General features: G+C 41.1%; 1 protein-coding gene across 2 annotated transcripts in view; it reads left to right on the top strand.

Moving 5' to 3' along the window:
- Positions 1–82: 82 nt before the first annotated feature.
- The window catches only part of BORCS5 (BLOC-1 related complex subunit 5), a 78016-nt gene continuing 61075 nt past the window's right edge, over positions 83–17023 (top strand). Inside the window, exons 1-2 of one of the 2 annotated variants that reach the window (XM_080663125.1) lie at positions 83–191; positions 2033–2176. In XM_080663125.1, coding sequence (XP_080519251.1) covers position 191; positions 2033–2176 — 145 coding nt within the window. In that variant the 5' untranslated portion in view covers positions 83–190. Of the gene's footprint in view, positions 580–2032; positions 2177–17023 lie in introns of both variants that reach the window. The other variant, XM_080663124.1, reaches the window with a different exon arrangement.

Raw genomic sequence — 17023 nt, 5'->3', positions numbered from 1 at the left:
TTTTGGGGCAGGTCTGGTTTTCAGGAGGTCGGGCCCTTTAAGGGGGCGTCACCCTAGTTTCCTACGCCAATCGTCCCGCCCCAGAACAGGCAGCAACTGGCAGCGGCCCTCTAACCCGGAACTGACGGCCGCGCGCCACCGGCGCCGCCAATCCGCGTCCCGGAAGGAGCGAGCCTGCGGCGCGTGAGCGAGTGAGTGAAAGCGGCGCCGCCCGCAGGTGGCAGGCGTAGCTGAAGCCTGCGGTTCCCCGCCTCTCTCTCCTTGGAATTTCTCCAGAGGAGGCGGGCGAGCTGCGTGCGGCCGCGCTGCTCCTCTTTGCGCGTCCGTTCCCCAAATCGGGGCTCCCCACTCCCCACCGCCCGCGCCCCTACGTGGGCTAGGCGCTCCATCCGCACACAGCGCCCCGCTGCGGCGCCCCGACTGGATGCAGCATCCCCATCCCGCTCCCGTCCTTGCCCGTCGCCCCGCAGCCGGAGCGGTGACCGCCTCCCCGCTGTTCGCTGCCAGTTCCTGCCTGCACCATGGGCAGTGAGCAGAGCTCGGAGGCCGAGAGCCGACCCAACGATCTGAACTCCTCAGGTCGGTGCCCTAACTTCCACCTTCCTCCACGCAGCCGTGTCGGCCTGCGGAGGGCGCTGCCTCCCAGCCTAGTGGGGTCTGGGACCGGCGGACACGAACGCACCGAAAGCCCTCACCATGCTTTTTTTTAAGTCACCATCTGTCCTAGCTTTGAATCCCCTGATGAAGTGAGTGCCCGTGACAGCAGCTAAGCCAGCGTGGGCGCTCATACCCATTATTTATTTTCGAAACAGCTGTTTTCCTAGCTACAGCCTATTTAAAAGATGACCTAGTTAATTATTATTAGTATTCGGGACTGACATAGTGAGATTTGGTTCTCACAGTGGATGGATCGTAAGCAGGACTTCTAAGAACAGGTTCCTTCTTAAAAACGGGTCTCAGAGGTTCCTTTTCAGAAGGGATGTGTGACAGGTGTACAATCTTTTAACTCTTGGGTGCGTTAGGTAAATGACCAAGTGATTAAGAGATATTTCTTTAAAGAGCAAAAAAAGAGATTCTGGAAGAGTGAACGCCATGCCATAGGAGACTCCAGCCTCTAGGTGGCAGGGCAGTTCTGTGGCATCCCTGGATCGACCTTTGAGAACCTGCCTGTGATGAGCTTGCAAATCTGCCTTGTAGAGTGTAAAAGGTTTATTCTGGCCCCAGCCAGGAACATATTTGGGGAGAGGAAGATGTCTTAGTGAGTCCTTGATAGTTTGAATCACTTCCCTCCGAGTAGATTGCATTTTCCTAAGAGACCTGAAATTGACCTGCCTCTAGCAGTCCTCCAAGTGTCTGAATTTTGCCTCAGCCTAGAAGGGACCTACTGATTATTTTCTACCTTCTTGGACTAATCCCTGTAACTTTAAGGGTGAGGGGGCTGGTGCCTCAGGAATACACCCATTATCTAGGGTTGAGTATCAGGGTTTGTCCCCATCCCCCCATAATTAGGATCTGTACTTGGTTTGCTGTGATGGGTGGCTAAGACAGCTCTGCAACCGCAGTGCCACAGGGATGGGTCATGTATACCAACAACTTGTAGACCTCCAATTCCTTTCCTAACTCTTTTTCTACTGCTGTTGACTTTTGGCAAGTCACAGCCAAATTTTGTACCCTTATTTCCTCATTGGTAAAATAGGGACAGACATCAAGAAGATCAAAGAAATAAAAAATTAAAAACATAATTTGCTCATTCTTTTGCTTATTATTGCCAAATAATAAAGTATTTTAAATTGCAAAAAGTTTCATATATATATATATATATATATATATTCTGTAATGTTTGAGTATTTTAAAACTATGATAGAAAATGGAAGTCCTCCATGATTCATTTCCCCTATGAGCCCCCACCGCAGGAAAAATCCAGTTAGCATTTTTTTTTACTATTATTTTTAATAACTACAGTGAAACAGCTTTGGTGAGACAGAGGTGGCTAACGAACATGCAACTCCTGACGGTGTAACTTTATTTTCAGTGACTCCTTCTCCAGCTAAGCACAGAGCCAAGATGGATGATATTGTGGTTGTAGCTCAGGGCTCCCAGGCCTCACGGAATGTCAGCAATGATCCTGATGTCATCAAGTTGCAAGAGATTCCAACCTTCCAACCTCTTTTGAAAGGTAAGGGCTTGCATTTTGACTTATCTGGACTTGCTGGAAAGGTTTGCATAGCCCCACTACTCTTCTCAGATATCTGTGTGCCTTATTCATCTCCCTTAGGTCTTTCCTTAAATAGCATCTTCTCTGTGAAGCCTTCCTTGACTGCCCTATTTAGAATTGCAGCCCTTTTCCCTGCCTGTTTTTCTCTGTAGCAGTTAATCATCATTGTCCTACTGCATTGTTTATTTGGTTACGGTCTCTATTTTTCTACTAGAATATGTGATGGCATTGGTTCGAAGTGTTAAATCCTCAGCACTTGGAATAGAGCCTGGTATAAAGTAGGGTCTGAATAAATAAATGAATGAATGAATGATGTTGGAGTTAGCCCTTACCTGTTATATTTCCATGAATGGTCTGGACTATGGGTTGACTAGTTCAGATCCATAGAGGAAATCTCCATGACCACTGATACACTTTTAATTAATTCTGGCAACCATATTGTATGAGAAGAGAGTGTATATATTGAGGAGGGAGAGTGTATACAAACCATTAGCCTTCTTGATTAGTGTATATTGAGGTAGTTACCTTTTAATATGAGTTTTATTATTTATTTAATAATTTCATATTTTTGTTAATTTTAAATTAGTAAATATATTAATTTATTTTGTTATTTTCATATCTCCATTAAGTACCGGTAATGATTTTCTGTTAATGGAGTGGGATTTCTACTATAAGAATCTCTCTTTCTGTCTCCTTCTCCCCTAAAATATTAGGCTGTATAAATGAACATGAGGTACTGGTTTATTAACCTGGTACAGTGTACAGTAATATACATCATCTTACATTTATGTATTTTAAAAGCCCCTGCCATACACATATCATTCCTTTAATTCTTATTTCATTAAATATGCTTAAGTGATTTGTGCCAGATCAGATAGCTGCTGATAGATTGAACTTGAACCTTCATCACTGATGTCAAATTCTATACTAGTTACACTATTCCACACTATACTTAAAAAACAAAAGTATAAAAACAAATGGTGCTTTATAAATGATCCATATATCAACTCATTCTTCCTAGCGCTTCATCTGCTTTACAATGAGGCAGTACAAGCTTTCAGTCTGTTCCCCAAAGTCCTTAGAGTTAGACTTTGGTAAACTCTTCTGGCTCTTACATAAAATGACACATTACATCCTCTTACTAGTTTTCATAATTTTCAGGAATGATGTGATTCTCCAAAGAAGCCAACATTAATGAAATTTTCATCTCCACATATCCTTATACAATAATATTAAAAGATATAACCTTTGTCTTTAGAAACTTAGAGGTGGGAACTGTTACTCTCCCAGCGGTCGCCAACCGGTGGTCCGCAGACCACTGGTGGTCCGTGAGGTCTGAAAGGTTGGCGACCGCTGGTTTAAGGAAACCTTTCTACTCTGTCCCTCTGGAAATGCATATAGTACTTCTCACAGTCAGAATTTTCATGGCTGTTAACTGCGTCTTTTCTCCTAAACTCGTCTAGTCCCTGGATGAGGCCTTATGTGACCAATTTTTGTCCCACTTTAGAGAAATACTAAAAACAAACAACAATAATTCCCCCAGAACTTTGAGATTTACTTAATACTTTTCTGAGATTAATGTTTCTTAAGTATTTGAAATAACTCATATTTTATGATAATAAATTGACCAGTAAGTGAAGGGTCTAGGAAAAGGCTTGATACTAAGGGAAGCTGACTTCAGGTTTAAAATAATCTCTGGGGACCCTGAAAGTGCATAGTTTGATGAGGTGTAGTCAGTACAGTGCAGCTGGACTTGGTTGCACTGATTACTGAGGTTTTAATTGGGACTCAGCTACCAACTGGCTAGCTGTGTTGCTCTGGCTTTGTTTTTCGCCTCTGTGAACCTTGTTTGTTGAGAACACTGAGGACAGTTTCAGGAGAGAGGAAAGCTGGTGAGTAGCAGGTTGCAGGTGAGAGGTGATCTAGGATTTGGAAGGTAGAGAAGTGGCATGAAAGTAGAAATGGCAACATGTGACAATGGCCAGACTGCAGGAAACACACACACACACACACACAAAAAGCCAGTGAGCATTGAAGCTGATGCTCATGTTTCACTTGTGAAGTAAGTAGGAACATCCTGGACAGTGGAAAAGGTAGGCAAAGGAGACAGTTGGCTGGAAATAATAAGTATAATCATAATAGTAGCTAATTCCCTCCCCCTCATGCCTCTGCATAATAGCTGTTATTCTTTTCATTTTCTAGATTAAAACGTTGGTGCTCAAAGCTTAAATTCAGTGCCTAAAAGTCACATGGCTACAAGTGATAGCCCATCTTGCAATGGCATCGGGACATCAAGTGTTTAAAAATTTTGTACATAGGAAAAGACTCAGTTCCCAATTCTAGCAAAGCCCATTGTTCACATCACTGGGCTGTAATAGGAAATAGAGGGATGGGTGTGAGGTTGTTTGGACTTTTAGGTGCAGCATTTGTTGAGGTGCCTCCTGCTTTGACATTGTTCTGTCTGGTAATTTAAAGCCCCGCCGGCTGTCTGCTGGGCGGCTGCAGGGGCCACTCATCACTGTTGCCTTTATACTCTAATCTCTTTTTCCCTCTTTCCTGCTTTCAGGATGAGGCTATTTCTCAAAGTAGTAAAAGGGCCACACAGTGAGGGCTCTACCGCCCAGGTTTGATTTCAGAAAGCTCTTATTCAAGTTAATGACAGTTTATTCTTCCAAAACAATATATTCAAGTATTACACAGAGTTCACTATTGTTCCATAATGTCATATGATGTAATGCTGATGCTGGTGGGTGATCTGCAGAGGCAGTGGCCAGGCGAGTTTGGGGCTATTTGTATGACTGAGGTAATGTTTGCATTTTTAATAAGCAAGCAGATTCTTTCTTTGGTCTTTAACTCTTTTGGGTAATTACACCAGAATATAATGTATGTTCCATACAGATGCCAAATATGTGTTCCTCTTTTTTTTTTAAAGTCAAAAGAATTTATGTTGTCATAGCAGTGTCTGACTTTACCAATTTATTTTGAAATGGAAAACATTTAGTAGAAAATTAAAATAAAAAAATTAGAAAGTAGCAATAAATGGTAATGACAGAACAGTCAAAATGTAGATTTGATGCAAAGTAGTTAGATTCCTAAAGATTAAACAAGCTCTACAGATTTCTTAAAATTTAACCACTCATATTTTTTAAGGATTATTTTTTGTCATTTTATAGAAATAAAATATTCACAAGCTAAATGCAATATTGATGTTTTATATATACATATGTTAAACAATTATTCTATTTACTCATGGTGATGAATATATGCATGCATACACATATGCATGCATAGGCACATTCTTTGCAATTGACCTATCATTTTTGTTGTTGACCCTGGATACAGCATATGATTGTCTTGCTGACTAAGGAAGAGACTGTCCTTGTTACCAACAAGGAAGGTCAAACATACAGTGTAAATGCTTCAATGACACCAAACAGCTTCGTTGGGAATTTTGTGTTTGGTTGTGAAGACCATGATATATGTGAAGTAGATTTTGACAATTGAAAAGAGCTAGGGGCTTTTCTCGAGGGAGCAAAATCTCACGGAACAGCAGTGAAGGCTCTCAAATCACATGGAATGTTGAGAATTAGTGCTTGAGGTTGAAGCTGGGTTAGAATGACTCGATGGAAAAGGGCGATAAGGAGAACACGAGGGAGCTAGATTTTCAATGACCAGTTTCTTCACATCTTTTCCACCTCCTTGTCTATTAGCCAAATAGTATGAAGGCAGAAAGTCTTTGCATTTATAAGACACCTGTGTTTCCCAGCAGTCACATTTTATCTCTGCATTGGAACATGGGGTGTCAAGAGAATGGATCTTAATCAGAGCACAGTCTTCTTTGAATGGCTTAAAGGTGACTCTAGGCCAGCCGTGGGCAAACTACGGCCCGCGGGCCGGATCCAGCCCGTTCGGCTGTTCTATCCGGCCCGCGGAGCCGAAAGAGCGGAGGGTTCTCTTGCTCTCCCCTCCGCTCCTTTACTTTGAATTTATATTAGATCACACAAACACTCCATCCATGCTTTTGTTCTGGCCCTCCGGTCCAGTTTAAGAACCCATTGTGGCCCTCGAGTCAAAAAGTTTGCCCACCCCTGCGTAGGCCCAGGTTGATCCTAAGAGTATCTTTCCCCCCCAAACACCATATTAGAAAAGTTGATCACTTATTCCTGATTACCTTGTAATCAGTCTTGTATGTATAATAGCTCTTCAGTTAACCTTTTTAACAAGGCTGTTAACCAGTAAAGTGAGTCTTACTCAGAAGACTGGGAAACCCTAAGCGAAAGATCCTTTAAACAGCTTGAGACGGTGAAGCCATTTTGCAAGAGTAGCCTCACTCTTTTTCTGACTCCGATAAATCTCTGTGCCTGCATCCATTTTTGTTTCTTTCTATTAAATCTCAGAGAAGGTACCTATGCCTATCCATAAAACTTAATGCTTCTTTATTTAACTTTTTCCTTCATTTGCTGGGACTTTGCTTCTGTACTTGTATCTAGCATCTAGCTTAGTGAACTTTAAGGATTTTGAAATATAGACATCTAGATCAGCAATTTTCAACCAGTGTGCCGCAAAAAAATTTAAAACATGCAATACTTGACTATTTAGTCAGGGGCACTGACCTCTTTTCCCTTAGAAAAAAATGACAACAGCCAACACATCAATAGCTGTCTGGTGTGAATGAATCAAAATTATACTTACTTTTTGTCAGATCGACAATGTATTTTTTGGTGTGCTGCAGAATTTTAGTAATTAGTTTGTGTGCCATGAGATGAAAAAGGTTGAAAATCACTGGCCTAGATGATTCTAAGTCTGTAACATTACCTTCAAGTTCTTGTCCATTTCTTCAACTATGAACTAGTCAATACAGCCAACCATTGTTACTTTAAATTCAGCATGTCCTGCCCTGATGGGTGTGGCTCAGTTGGTCGGAGCACCTTCCCTTACACCAGAAAGTGGCGGGTTGGATTCCCTGTCAGCGCACATACCCAGTTTGTACCCTGGGGAGCATGATTGATGTTTCTGTCTGTCTGTCTCAAATCAATAACTTAAAAAGTCAGCATGCCCCATCTTCCATTTATGTATTCATTTATTTAGCAAACATTTATAGAACTTACTTTTATTAGGTGAATAGGACACATTCAGGTACACTTGAAAAGAATGTGTTCTGCAATTGTAGGGTGTAGTGTTGTAAGTCAAAGTGTGGTTGAGGGCATTGTTTAAATCTTCTATTTTTTTAATTCTCTCACTAAAAGAGAGGTATTAAAATCTTAAGCTATGATTGTGAATTTGTTTATTCCTTTCATTCTTTCTGTGCACTGGAAGTTTTTTATTCAGCACAAAGCCATTAATTATTATTATACTGACCCTTTTATCATTAGTAAATGCCCTTCTATCTATGGTCTTACCCCCTATCTTGAAGTGCATTTTGTCTTATATTAATGTAGTCATTCCAGCTATTTTACACTTGTTTGCTAGTATATCTTTTTCCATTCTTTTGTTTATTTTTTAGTCTATTTTTGTCTTTATATTTAAAGCGTATCTCATGTAGACAGTATACAATTGGGTTTTGCTCCTGTATCTAGTCTGACAGTCTGCCATTTATTTATTTATTTATTTATTTATTTATTTATTTATTTATTTATTTATTTATTTATTTATTTTTACTAGGGGCCCAGTGCATGAATTGGTGCACCTTGAAAGGAACAGTGGGACGCGAGGCTCTGATGGGCACAGGGGCGGGTCTTGGCCCATCCTCTGTGCCCCCACCTGGCCCCTCCCACAATGGCCCCAACCCCCGTCTACTGGCAGCCCTGCTCCTGTCGTTGCTCCCACGTGCTGATGGCACTGGACCCGCTCGCACCCGCTGACCGCTCGGAGCGATTGGGGCTGGCACCAGCAGTGGGTGCAAGTGGGGCCAGCACCGTCCCCGGGTATGAGCGGCAGCTGCTGCCCCGATTGCCCCTCAGGAGCAGGGGGAGGTGGAGAAGTCCTGAGGAGTGATTAGGGCCAGCAGCCGCCGCTCACACCCGCTGACGGTGCCGAGCGATCAGGGCCAGCACTGGGCACCGGCAGCAGGTGCGAGCAGTGGCTCTGGTGCCAGCAGCGGGTGCAAGTGGGGCCAGCACCGGCAGCAGGTGCGAGTGCCCAGTGGAACTGCGGTGTGCGGGAGCAAAGAAATTTCAGTAACCACCAGAGGCTTGCCCCGATGACAGCGACCGACACCCTGCCTTGGTCTGGCACCCCTGCTCACCTGCTCCACCATCCTGCCGCAGCCGACGCCCACCATGTTCCGCACACACCCCCTTGTGGTCAGCGCATGAAATAGCGACCGGTTGTTCGGTTGTTCCGCCGTTCGGTCTATTTGCATATTAGGGTTTTATATATATAGATTGAGTTCAGAGAGGAAGAGAGAAAGAGAGAGAGAGACATCAGTGATGAGAGAGAATCATTGATTGGTTGCCTCCCATGCACCCCCAACCGGGGATGGAGCCAGCAACCTGGGCATGTGCCCTTGGTTGAACCCAGGACCCTTCAGTCTGCAGGCTGATGCTCTATCCACTGAGCCAAACCAACGAGGTCAGTCTGCCTTTCAGTTGGTATATAAATTGATACGGTTGGATATAGATCTACCCTTCTGCTCTTCATTTTCTATTTGTGCTGCCTGCTTTTGGTTTCTCTCATGCTCCTTTCCTGACTTTTTTGGATCAGTTGAATATTTTTTAGTATTTCATTTTAATTTTTCTATTAGCTTTCTTAGTTCATTTTAAAAAATCATATATATTTTAAATAAATTAAGAGAAAAACATTACATATTGAATGTTATGTTTACCTACATATTTACCATTTCTGGAATTCTTTTTTTTTCTTTTTTTTTTTTTTAATATATTTTATTGATTTTTTACAGAGAGGAAGGAAGAGGGATAGATAGTCAGAAACATCGATGAGAGAGAAACATCAATCAGCTGCCTCTTGCACACCTCCTACTGGGGATGTGCCCGCAACCAAGTTATATGCCCTTGACCGGAATCGAACCCGGGACCTTTCAGTCCGCAGGCTGACGCTCTATCCACTGAGCCAAACCGGTTTTGGCCATTTCTGGAATTCTTAATCCCTTTCTGTAGATTCAAATTTTCATTTGATGTCACTTATTTTTAATCTGAAGAACTTCTTATAGCATTTTGTGCAAGTGCAGGCCAGCTGGAAACAAATTCTTTTTATTTATCTGAAAATGTCAGTTTTTGCCCATTTTCATTATAAAGTTTTTTGTTTTTTAATTACCAAGCATTTGAGGAAATACTCTGATGCTGTGAAATCTCATTATTCAACACACTTTTTCCCACTGGTTATAATATCCATTGATGTTTCTGGCTTGAATTAATTATACAGTGATGGTTGCCGGATAGTGATTTTCTAACTTTTATCATTCTTCTAAATTAACATTATTGGTTGGGCTTTACTGTAAGGAGGACTTTTCTCTACCCCCCATTTATTCACGTGGAACAGTGAATTCCTATTTTATTCAGTGAGTTATGTAATCTGTTACAATCATTATTTATTTTTAGTCTCAAAATGCTCCAAATTTAACTAGTCAGAGCACCATCAGTCTAGCTTCCTATGTTCATTTGACATTTCTCATTATTCTTCAAACATGTTTTTATATTATGGGACAATATAATATCCCAGACTTACCTTGTTCTTCCCTGGCCCCAGCCCCAAAATCTCCAGGAACCCCGATTTTTCAGTAGAGAGCCAGGCATTCTCATTGCATTTAGCAAGGATATATACATATCCACACAGACGCATACGTGCACATACATTTGCACCTATATTTATTTCTATATTTACCTATCCATATTGAAAATGATGAGTTCCCACTAAGTGGTCTATGTTCTTTGATCAATAAATTTATAGTTTTTATTAAATAGTTTGGCCATTATTTCTTCCAATATTTTTCTGTCCTCATGCTTTTTTTTTGCGGGACTTCAATTTCTGTTAGACCACTTGGTATTTTCTCACAGATGACTCACCTTTCAATTAAAAAGAAAACTTTTTTCTTTCTGTCCTTACTTTGGATAATTTCTACTGCTATGTTTCCAGGTACAATGGTCTTTATTTCTGTTATGTCAATACTGCTCTTAATCCCATCCAATGTATTTTTAATTTCAGACAATTATATTTTTCAGCTTTAGATGTCCCTTCCCCACCTTTAAAAAAGGTTTTCATTTCTCTGCTTATTGTGCTTATGTTTTCCTCTTTGTAAGCAATAACATTTCCTGAATGAGCTAGCTGGTTACTCCTGGAATATAACAATAAAGATAGATGTATATATTTCCTTTTATGGCTCTGGTTTGTCAGTAGTTTCTGCTAAGTGGCAACCTAGAAACATTCTAAGGCTGAATAGCATAAAATTCTGTTAGTCATCTTCAGTTTTTCTACTTTTCCAAAACCACATATAAAAATTCTGTTTTTAAACACACTAGCATTTGAGACTGAAATGTTTAGGAAATCTGAATTTGAAAGGTATTCCTAACATTTTTTAAAAATTCCATTCCCCTATCTCCAAATTTTAACTGGCTATTGAACAGATTAATTTGATGCTAATTGTATAGTATTTGGAACTGGGCACAAGTCAAAGTCACATGCTCTTTTTAGAAACATGTTGTTTCATGTGTTCATTTAATCAGATTCATTGAATGCTTGCTGTTTGTTAGATATTGTTAGGCTTAGAGATACAAACACAAAAACCATAATTCCTTCTCATGAGGAGCTCACAGTCTAGTGAGAGAAACTACGTATCTTGTTAACAGATAAATTGTGATTCAACATGATAATGCCTATAAATAAAGTGTAACCCTTTGGAGAACTTAAAGGACGGAGCAGCTTATTCTGAGAGAGGCAGAACAACTTAGAAGAATTTATATTCATGGTCTTTTTAAAAAATATGAGAGAATCATGCCTCCCTCATGCCCCCTACCAGGAACCGAGCCTGCAACTCAGGCATGTGTCCTGACGGTGGGGGAGGGGACGGGGCGTGGAATGGGACCGTGACTTCCTGGTTTATGGGTTCACCGTCAACCACTGAGCCATGCCCACTGGGCTATATTCGTGATCTTGATAGTAATTAATTTCAAAACTTTATCATGCATAAGAAACCATCTGAAGAAACTTTTTAAAAAATCTGGTTATAGATTACAACTCGGAGAGAGAGAGTCTGATTCGGTAGGTTTGGGTTTAAGGCAACTGTATATTAAACTAGCATTCTGAAGTGGGTCCATGGATCACACTTTGGAAAACATTGAGCTTGAACATAAATCTCTTACTTGAGATCACAGAGCTGTTAGATCATTTAACTAAATGATTTTAGATATTTTAAAAAGTGGTTTTCAAAAGAGTATTTTCAATATGTTATTGGGTTTTTATTATTTTGGGGTAAACTCCAGTATTAAAACGGATTCATATCGGTGTTAAATTTTGGATTCATTGAGAATTCATTATTGAGGAAGAATTTTTTAGAAGTCATGGGTTTTAATAATGACAAAAAAAAGCTGTGTTACATTTATACAATGGAATGCTACTCTGCCATAAAAAGGAGGAAAATTTTACCCTTTACAACAGCATGGATAGACCTGGATAACATTATGCTAAGTGAAATAAGCCAGTCAGAGAAAGACAAGCACCATATGATTTCACTCATATGTGGAATTTAATGAACTGCCAAGCAAAATAGAGACAGACTCATAGATAGAGAGCAGGCAGACAGCTTTGGGAGGTGGGGAGGTTTTGGGGAGGGGTGGAGGGATTGAGCAAAAAAAGAAAAAATAAGAGAGAGAACTCATGTATATGGATAACAGTGTGGTGATTGCAGGGGTCAGGGGTCCTCAAACTTTTTAAACAGGGGGCCAGTTCACTGTCCCTCAGACCGTTGGAGGGCCGGACTATAGTTAAAAAAAAACAACTGTGAACAAATTCCTATGCGCACTGCAGGCCCGGGTCGAGTCGGCTGCTAAGCAGGACAGGCAGCGGCACCCGGCGGGCTGGATAAATGTCCTCGGCGGGCCGCATGTGGCCTGCGAGCCGTAGTTTGAGGACGCCTGGCAGGGGTGAAGGGAGAGTTGATAAAGGGGATAAATGGTGATAGAAAAAATAAAATTGAAATTTAAAAAATGTTTCTATCAAAATTCAGTTTCACATAAAGCTAATGAAATGCAAAGTGACATTGTAAAGAATGAGTTTTGATATATAATTATTTGCCTGATAAGAGCTGATTAAAATCATTAACACAAGTTTCTAAAGATTTATTATTATACTAATATATATCCAAAATTTTTTCATTTAATATTTGAACGTGCTTATTTTTTGGACAAAGAATCACACGTTTAGATATATTTTTAATATTATCTATAGATATAGTATTTCCAAAGGTAGCTTCAATAATAGATCTGTTATAAATCATTTCACAGGGGATTTAAATAATATCCATTCCCAAATGAAAGCTGCTATCAAGTTTGCCATCTCCGAGTTTTACTAACCATTCACTATAAGCAGAATCCTCTGATCTCTTATTTGTTTTAAGAGACAACTTTATGAAACATCCCCAAACACAACAGTACTTTAAACTCGTTTGTTCTATGGCTGATCACATAGCATGTGGCACAATACTGAGACACTGTCAAAAATCCCCTCTGAGAAGGAGAACTTTCCCACCAATGCAACATTCAAATTCATAATTTCTCTTAGTAATCTGTCTATGGCATTTATAGCATGACTGGATGCCATGGTGGATTCATCAGTAATGAGAAGTTTGGCCTTTTTAATGGTTTTAGCAACTTCACACTTTATATCGAGTCTAGAAATTGAAGTTTCATTTAATGGAATTGGTCATTTATATTGGGAATGAAAGGTTCTTCCACCGAGAAGTAAATTTGCAGCAATTCCTGTAGACGCTGTGGGTAAAACAGTACCACCACGACCTCTAATATAATGTATTAAAACTTTATAAAGATATGTTTTTCCACCACCACCTGGACCATCCAAGAAAAAGCATTTGGGGTGTACAGTTTGGTCTTCAATGGCTGAAGTTATTCTTTCTACAACTAACCCCCACTAACCCCCTGCTGGTTCCTTAGCCTATGTCATTCTCACTCACCCTCTCACAATCCGGGACTTGAACCAGACCCCCGGCGCAGGTGCACAGAGAGGTGTCCGCCACGGCCACGGCCCCACCCCCACTGTGGACCCCCTGGTGTTTGGTTGTCTGTCTGGTCATTTAGGTTGTGATGGCCCCTAGCTTTTTATATATTAGGATGTGTGTCAGTAAGCAAATTATGTAAACAATGCAGTTTTGAATTGCAAGATTGTTGGAGCAGGCATATCATCGTTGGGGATAGTTTTGTTCTTCATTCAGTCTTTCTAACTGAGAGCTTTCTCTAACTGATAATTAAAACATTAGTATCTTTTATTTCAGTAAATCTTATGTTATATCAAGATAAATATGTACCAGCTATAAGATAAAGAAACAAATGATAAATCCTACTGAGAGGAGTGAACAGTTATATAGGCCAAAGAGAGATTGAAACATTCTTTAATGCTAATAAATATCATAGTTTGTGCATATTTTGCCTTTTTTCCCCATAAGATGGCCTCCCTTTAATGTAATTTAATTTACAGTAGTGATATTTTTACCACTTTTGCCACTAGATGTCACTAGACTAAAACAATTATTAAACTGGTTACAATTGCTACATCCTGAGGCAATATTTGCAAAAGACTTTGGCTAATTCAGTTTACTCTGTAGCATCTGGATTTCTCATAAAACCAGGTCACAGCTTCAAGCACAACCTAGTTGAAAAACATAAATGTTCTGTAACACATTAGTAATCTATAATTAGTTATTTTAGTGTTTATCAGAACAGAAAAGGAAAAATTATTGCCACAGGAAACTTTCAGTGACCTTAATTTTTTTAAGAGAAAACTATTTTCAAGCTATCTCTGCACTCTTGCCTGTGCCTCGGGCCAGCCCTGGGTAGCTGGGGGGCTGAGGGGACTGGGCGCCGCCATCTTGTGGCTGTGGGTGCCACCATCTTTGAGGGTGTGGCAGTCAATTAGCATATTCCCTCCTTATTGGCTGTGGGCGCCGCCATCTTTGTGAGGGCATGATGGGCAATTAGCATATTCCCTCTTTATTAGATAGTATATAAATATATAAACAATATATTAAAATATAGGTGTGTTTATACTTACTATAAATATATTTTTTAAATGTTTACATCTTTCAAAGATGTTAAGAAATTAGTAAAAACACAAATATATGTTTTATATTAACTCAAATATTTACTATCTTTGGTGTTTATTGAGCTTCTTAAATGTGTGGATTAATGTTTTTCATGAAAATCGGTAAGCTTCTCTTTTCTCTACTTCTGGGATTTCCATTGTGTATGTGTTGTAATGCTGGTGTTGCACAAATTTCTGAAGCTCTGTTTATTTTTCTTCAGTCTTCTTTCTCTGTTATTAAGATTGGATAATTTCTATTTTTAGGATCACTGAATCTTTCTCTTGCCATCTCGAACTGCTGTTGAATTGCTCTGGTGAATTTTTTATTTCAGTTATTGTACTTTTCAACTTCTTGATTTCTATCTTATCATGGAGTATCTCTGTGTATTCAGTGTAGCAATACTTATCTTCCCAAGATTTATTTTATTTTATTTTACTTTATTGGGGAATATTTGTCAATTAAAAATTGTATATACATGGTAGGTAAGGTGTACAATTTGATGATTTGGTATAAATATGCATTGTGAGATAGTCACCACAATCTAACGCATACTGTTGTTACTATTTTTGTTTGTTCGTTGTTTCTTCATTTGGTAACATGCTTACTAAAACTGAAATCTCTTTTTGCTGTGATTTGTGACCATTGATGTCTCTGCTCATTTTTTAAAACTGGTTTTTATTTTTAGTCGGCTTTCCCAGGGGGTGCCCCTGTATCTACATGACGTACTAGTCAGCCAGTGATTGAATAGAGGTTATACTGAACCACCTTGAACAGTAAGGTTTCTGTCATCTGTCAGTGGGTCTGTTATGGGTAAGTCGCACAAAGTTCAGGGTGTTTTCAAGCCTCTGTCTTTTACATTCCACTGGGCCCTTTCACCTTGTCTCTTGGCGTGCACACAGCTTCAGTGTCAGCCAGGAGAGTGTGACTGATTAGACCTTCTCGGATTTTGCTGTAAAAGCACGCAGCCTCCACCAGGAATAAAATTGCCCCAAACATGTCCACAACTTTGTGCTAATAGAGCATTTGGCACTTCCCACTTGCCCATCTCTGAGATAATCAATTTCACTCACACCACCACGGGATGTGGGTGTTATGCACTGCTCCAAATTAAGTGAACCTCTTCCTCCTGCACCAAAGAAAGCTTCTCATTCTCATAACCTGTCCCCATCTGGCACAACGTCTGCTTCAACTGAGGCAGGAGGGATAGGAGAGGCCCCACGTGAGAATGCCATAGATTTACTGTTCTTATTCAAGTTCATGCGTTTTTAGGCATAAATGCTTCTCACAGTATTGTATGCCGTTAGTTGATTTTTCAAGCCTCAGATTGGTTGTTTGTATGAATTTTGTTCAGTTTTTTTTTTAACTTTGTTCAGTTTTATAGTTGCTTTTTCCAGCAAGAATTTGTTTATTGTCTCACTTGGTTGTAGCAAGAAGTCATACCTGTCCCATCCATTTGCTTTTAATCTAGCTCTGTGTTTATACTTAAAGTGAGTTTCTTGTAGTCAGCATATACAGGGTGGTGAAGAAGTAGGTTTACATTTGTGAGTATGTGAAACAGAGTTTATTCTTGTATTATTATTTATTAATTACTAGAGGCCCGGAGCACGGTGGGGTCCCTCTGCCTGGCCTACGGTGATCGGCCAAAACCGTCAGTCCTACATCCCCCGAGGAATGTAGTAATGTGTGAAGGGGAGGTGGCTGGGAAGGAGCCCATGCCCGGGCCTCTCGGTAGGCTTGCTGCCGCTCCGCTGAGGTCTCCGCCCGCCCGTCCTAGGGAGAAGTGGTAGTGGGCTCGCACCCAGTCAGTTCCGATACCCATCTGGATCCCGGTCTGGATCGGGGAGGGGTGCGCAGGGGGAGTGTCCGCGGGAGAGGCTCGAGCTGCATCTCGCTGTGGGAGCACACTGACCACCAGGGGGCAGCTCCTGTGTTGAGTGTCTGCCCCCTGGTGGTCAGTGCACATCATAGCTACCGGTTGACCAGTGGCTTAGGCTTTTAGTATATATGCTAGAGGCCCGGTGCACGAAATTCATGCACGGGGGTGTGTGTCCCTCAGCCCAGCCTGCACCCTCTCCAATCTGGGACCCCTCGAGGGATGTCTGACTGCCCGTTTAGGCCCGATCCTACTGGGATTGGGCCTAAATGGGCAGTCAGACATCCCTCTCACAATCCAGGACTGCTGGTTCCCAACTGCTTGCCTGTCTGCCTTCCTGATTGCCCCTAACCGCTTCTGCCTGCCAGCCTGATCACCCCCTAACCACTCCCCTGCCAGCCTGTTTGCCCCTAACTGCCCTCGCCTGCAGGCCTGGTCACCCCTAACTGCCCTCCCCTGCAGTCCTGGTCACCCTAACTGTCTTTCCCTGCAGGCCTGGTCACCCTAACTGCCCTCCCCTGCTGGCCATCTTGTGGTGGCCATCTTGTGTCCACATGGGGGCAGCCATCTTTGACCACATGGGGGCAGCCATCTTGTGTGTTGGAGTGATGGTCAATTTGCATATTACTCTTTATTAGATAGGATAGATTGTATTGTTTTCCATGCAAAC

Source organism: Plecotus auritus (genome assembly GCF_963455305.1).
Source record: "Plecotus auritus genome assembly, chromosome: 3".
NCBI classification, from domain to species: domain Eukaryota; kingdom Metazoa; phylum Chordata; class Mammalia; order Chiroptera; family Vespertilionidae; genus Plecotus; species Plecotus auritus.
Note: the sequence above shows the minus strand (reverse complement) of the source record. Positions and strands in the feature narration are given on the sequence as shown.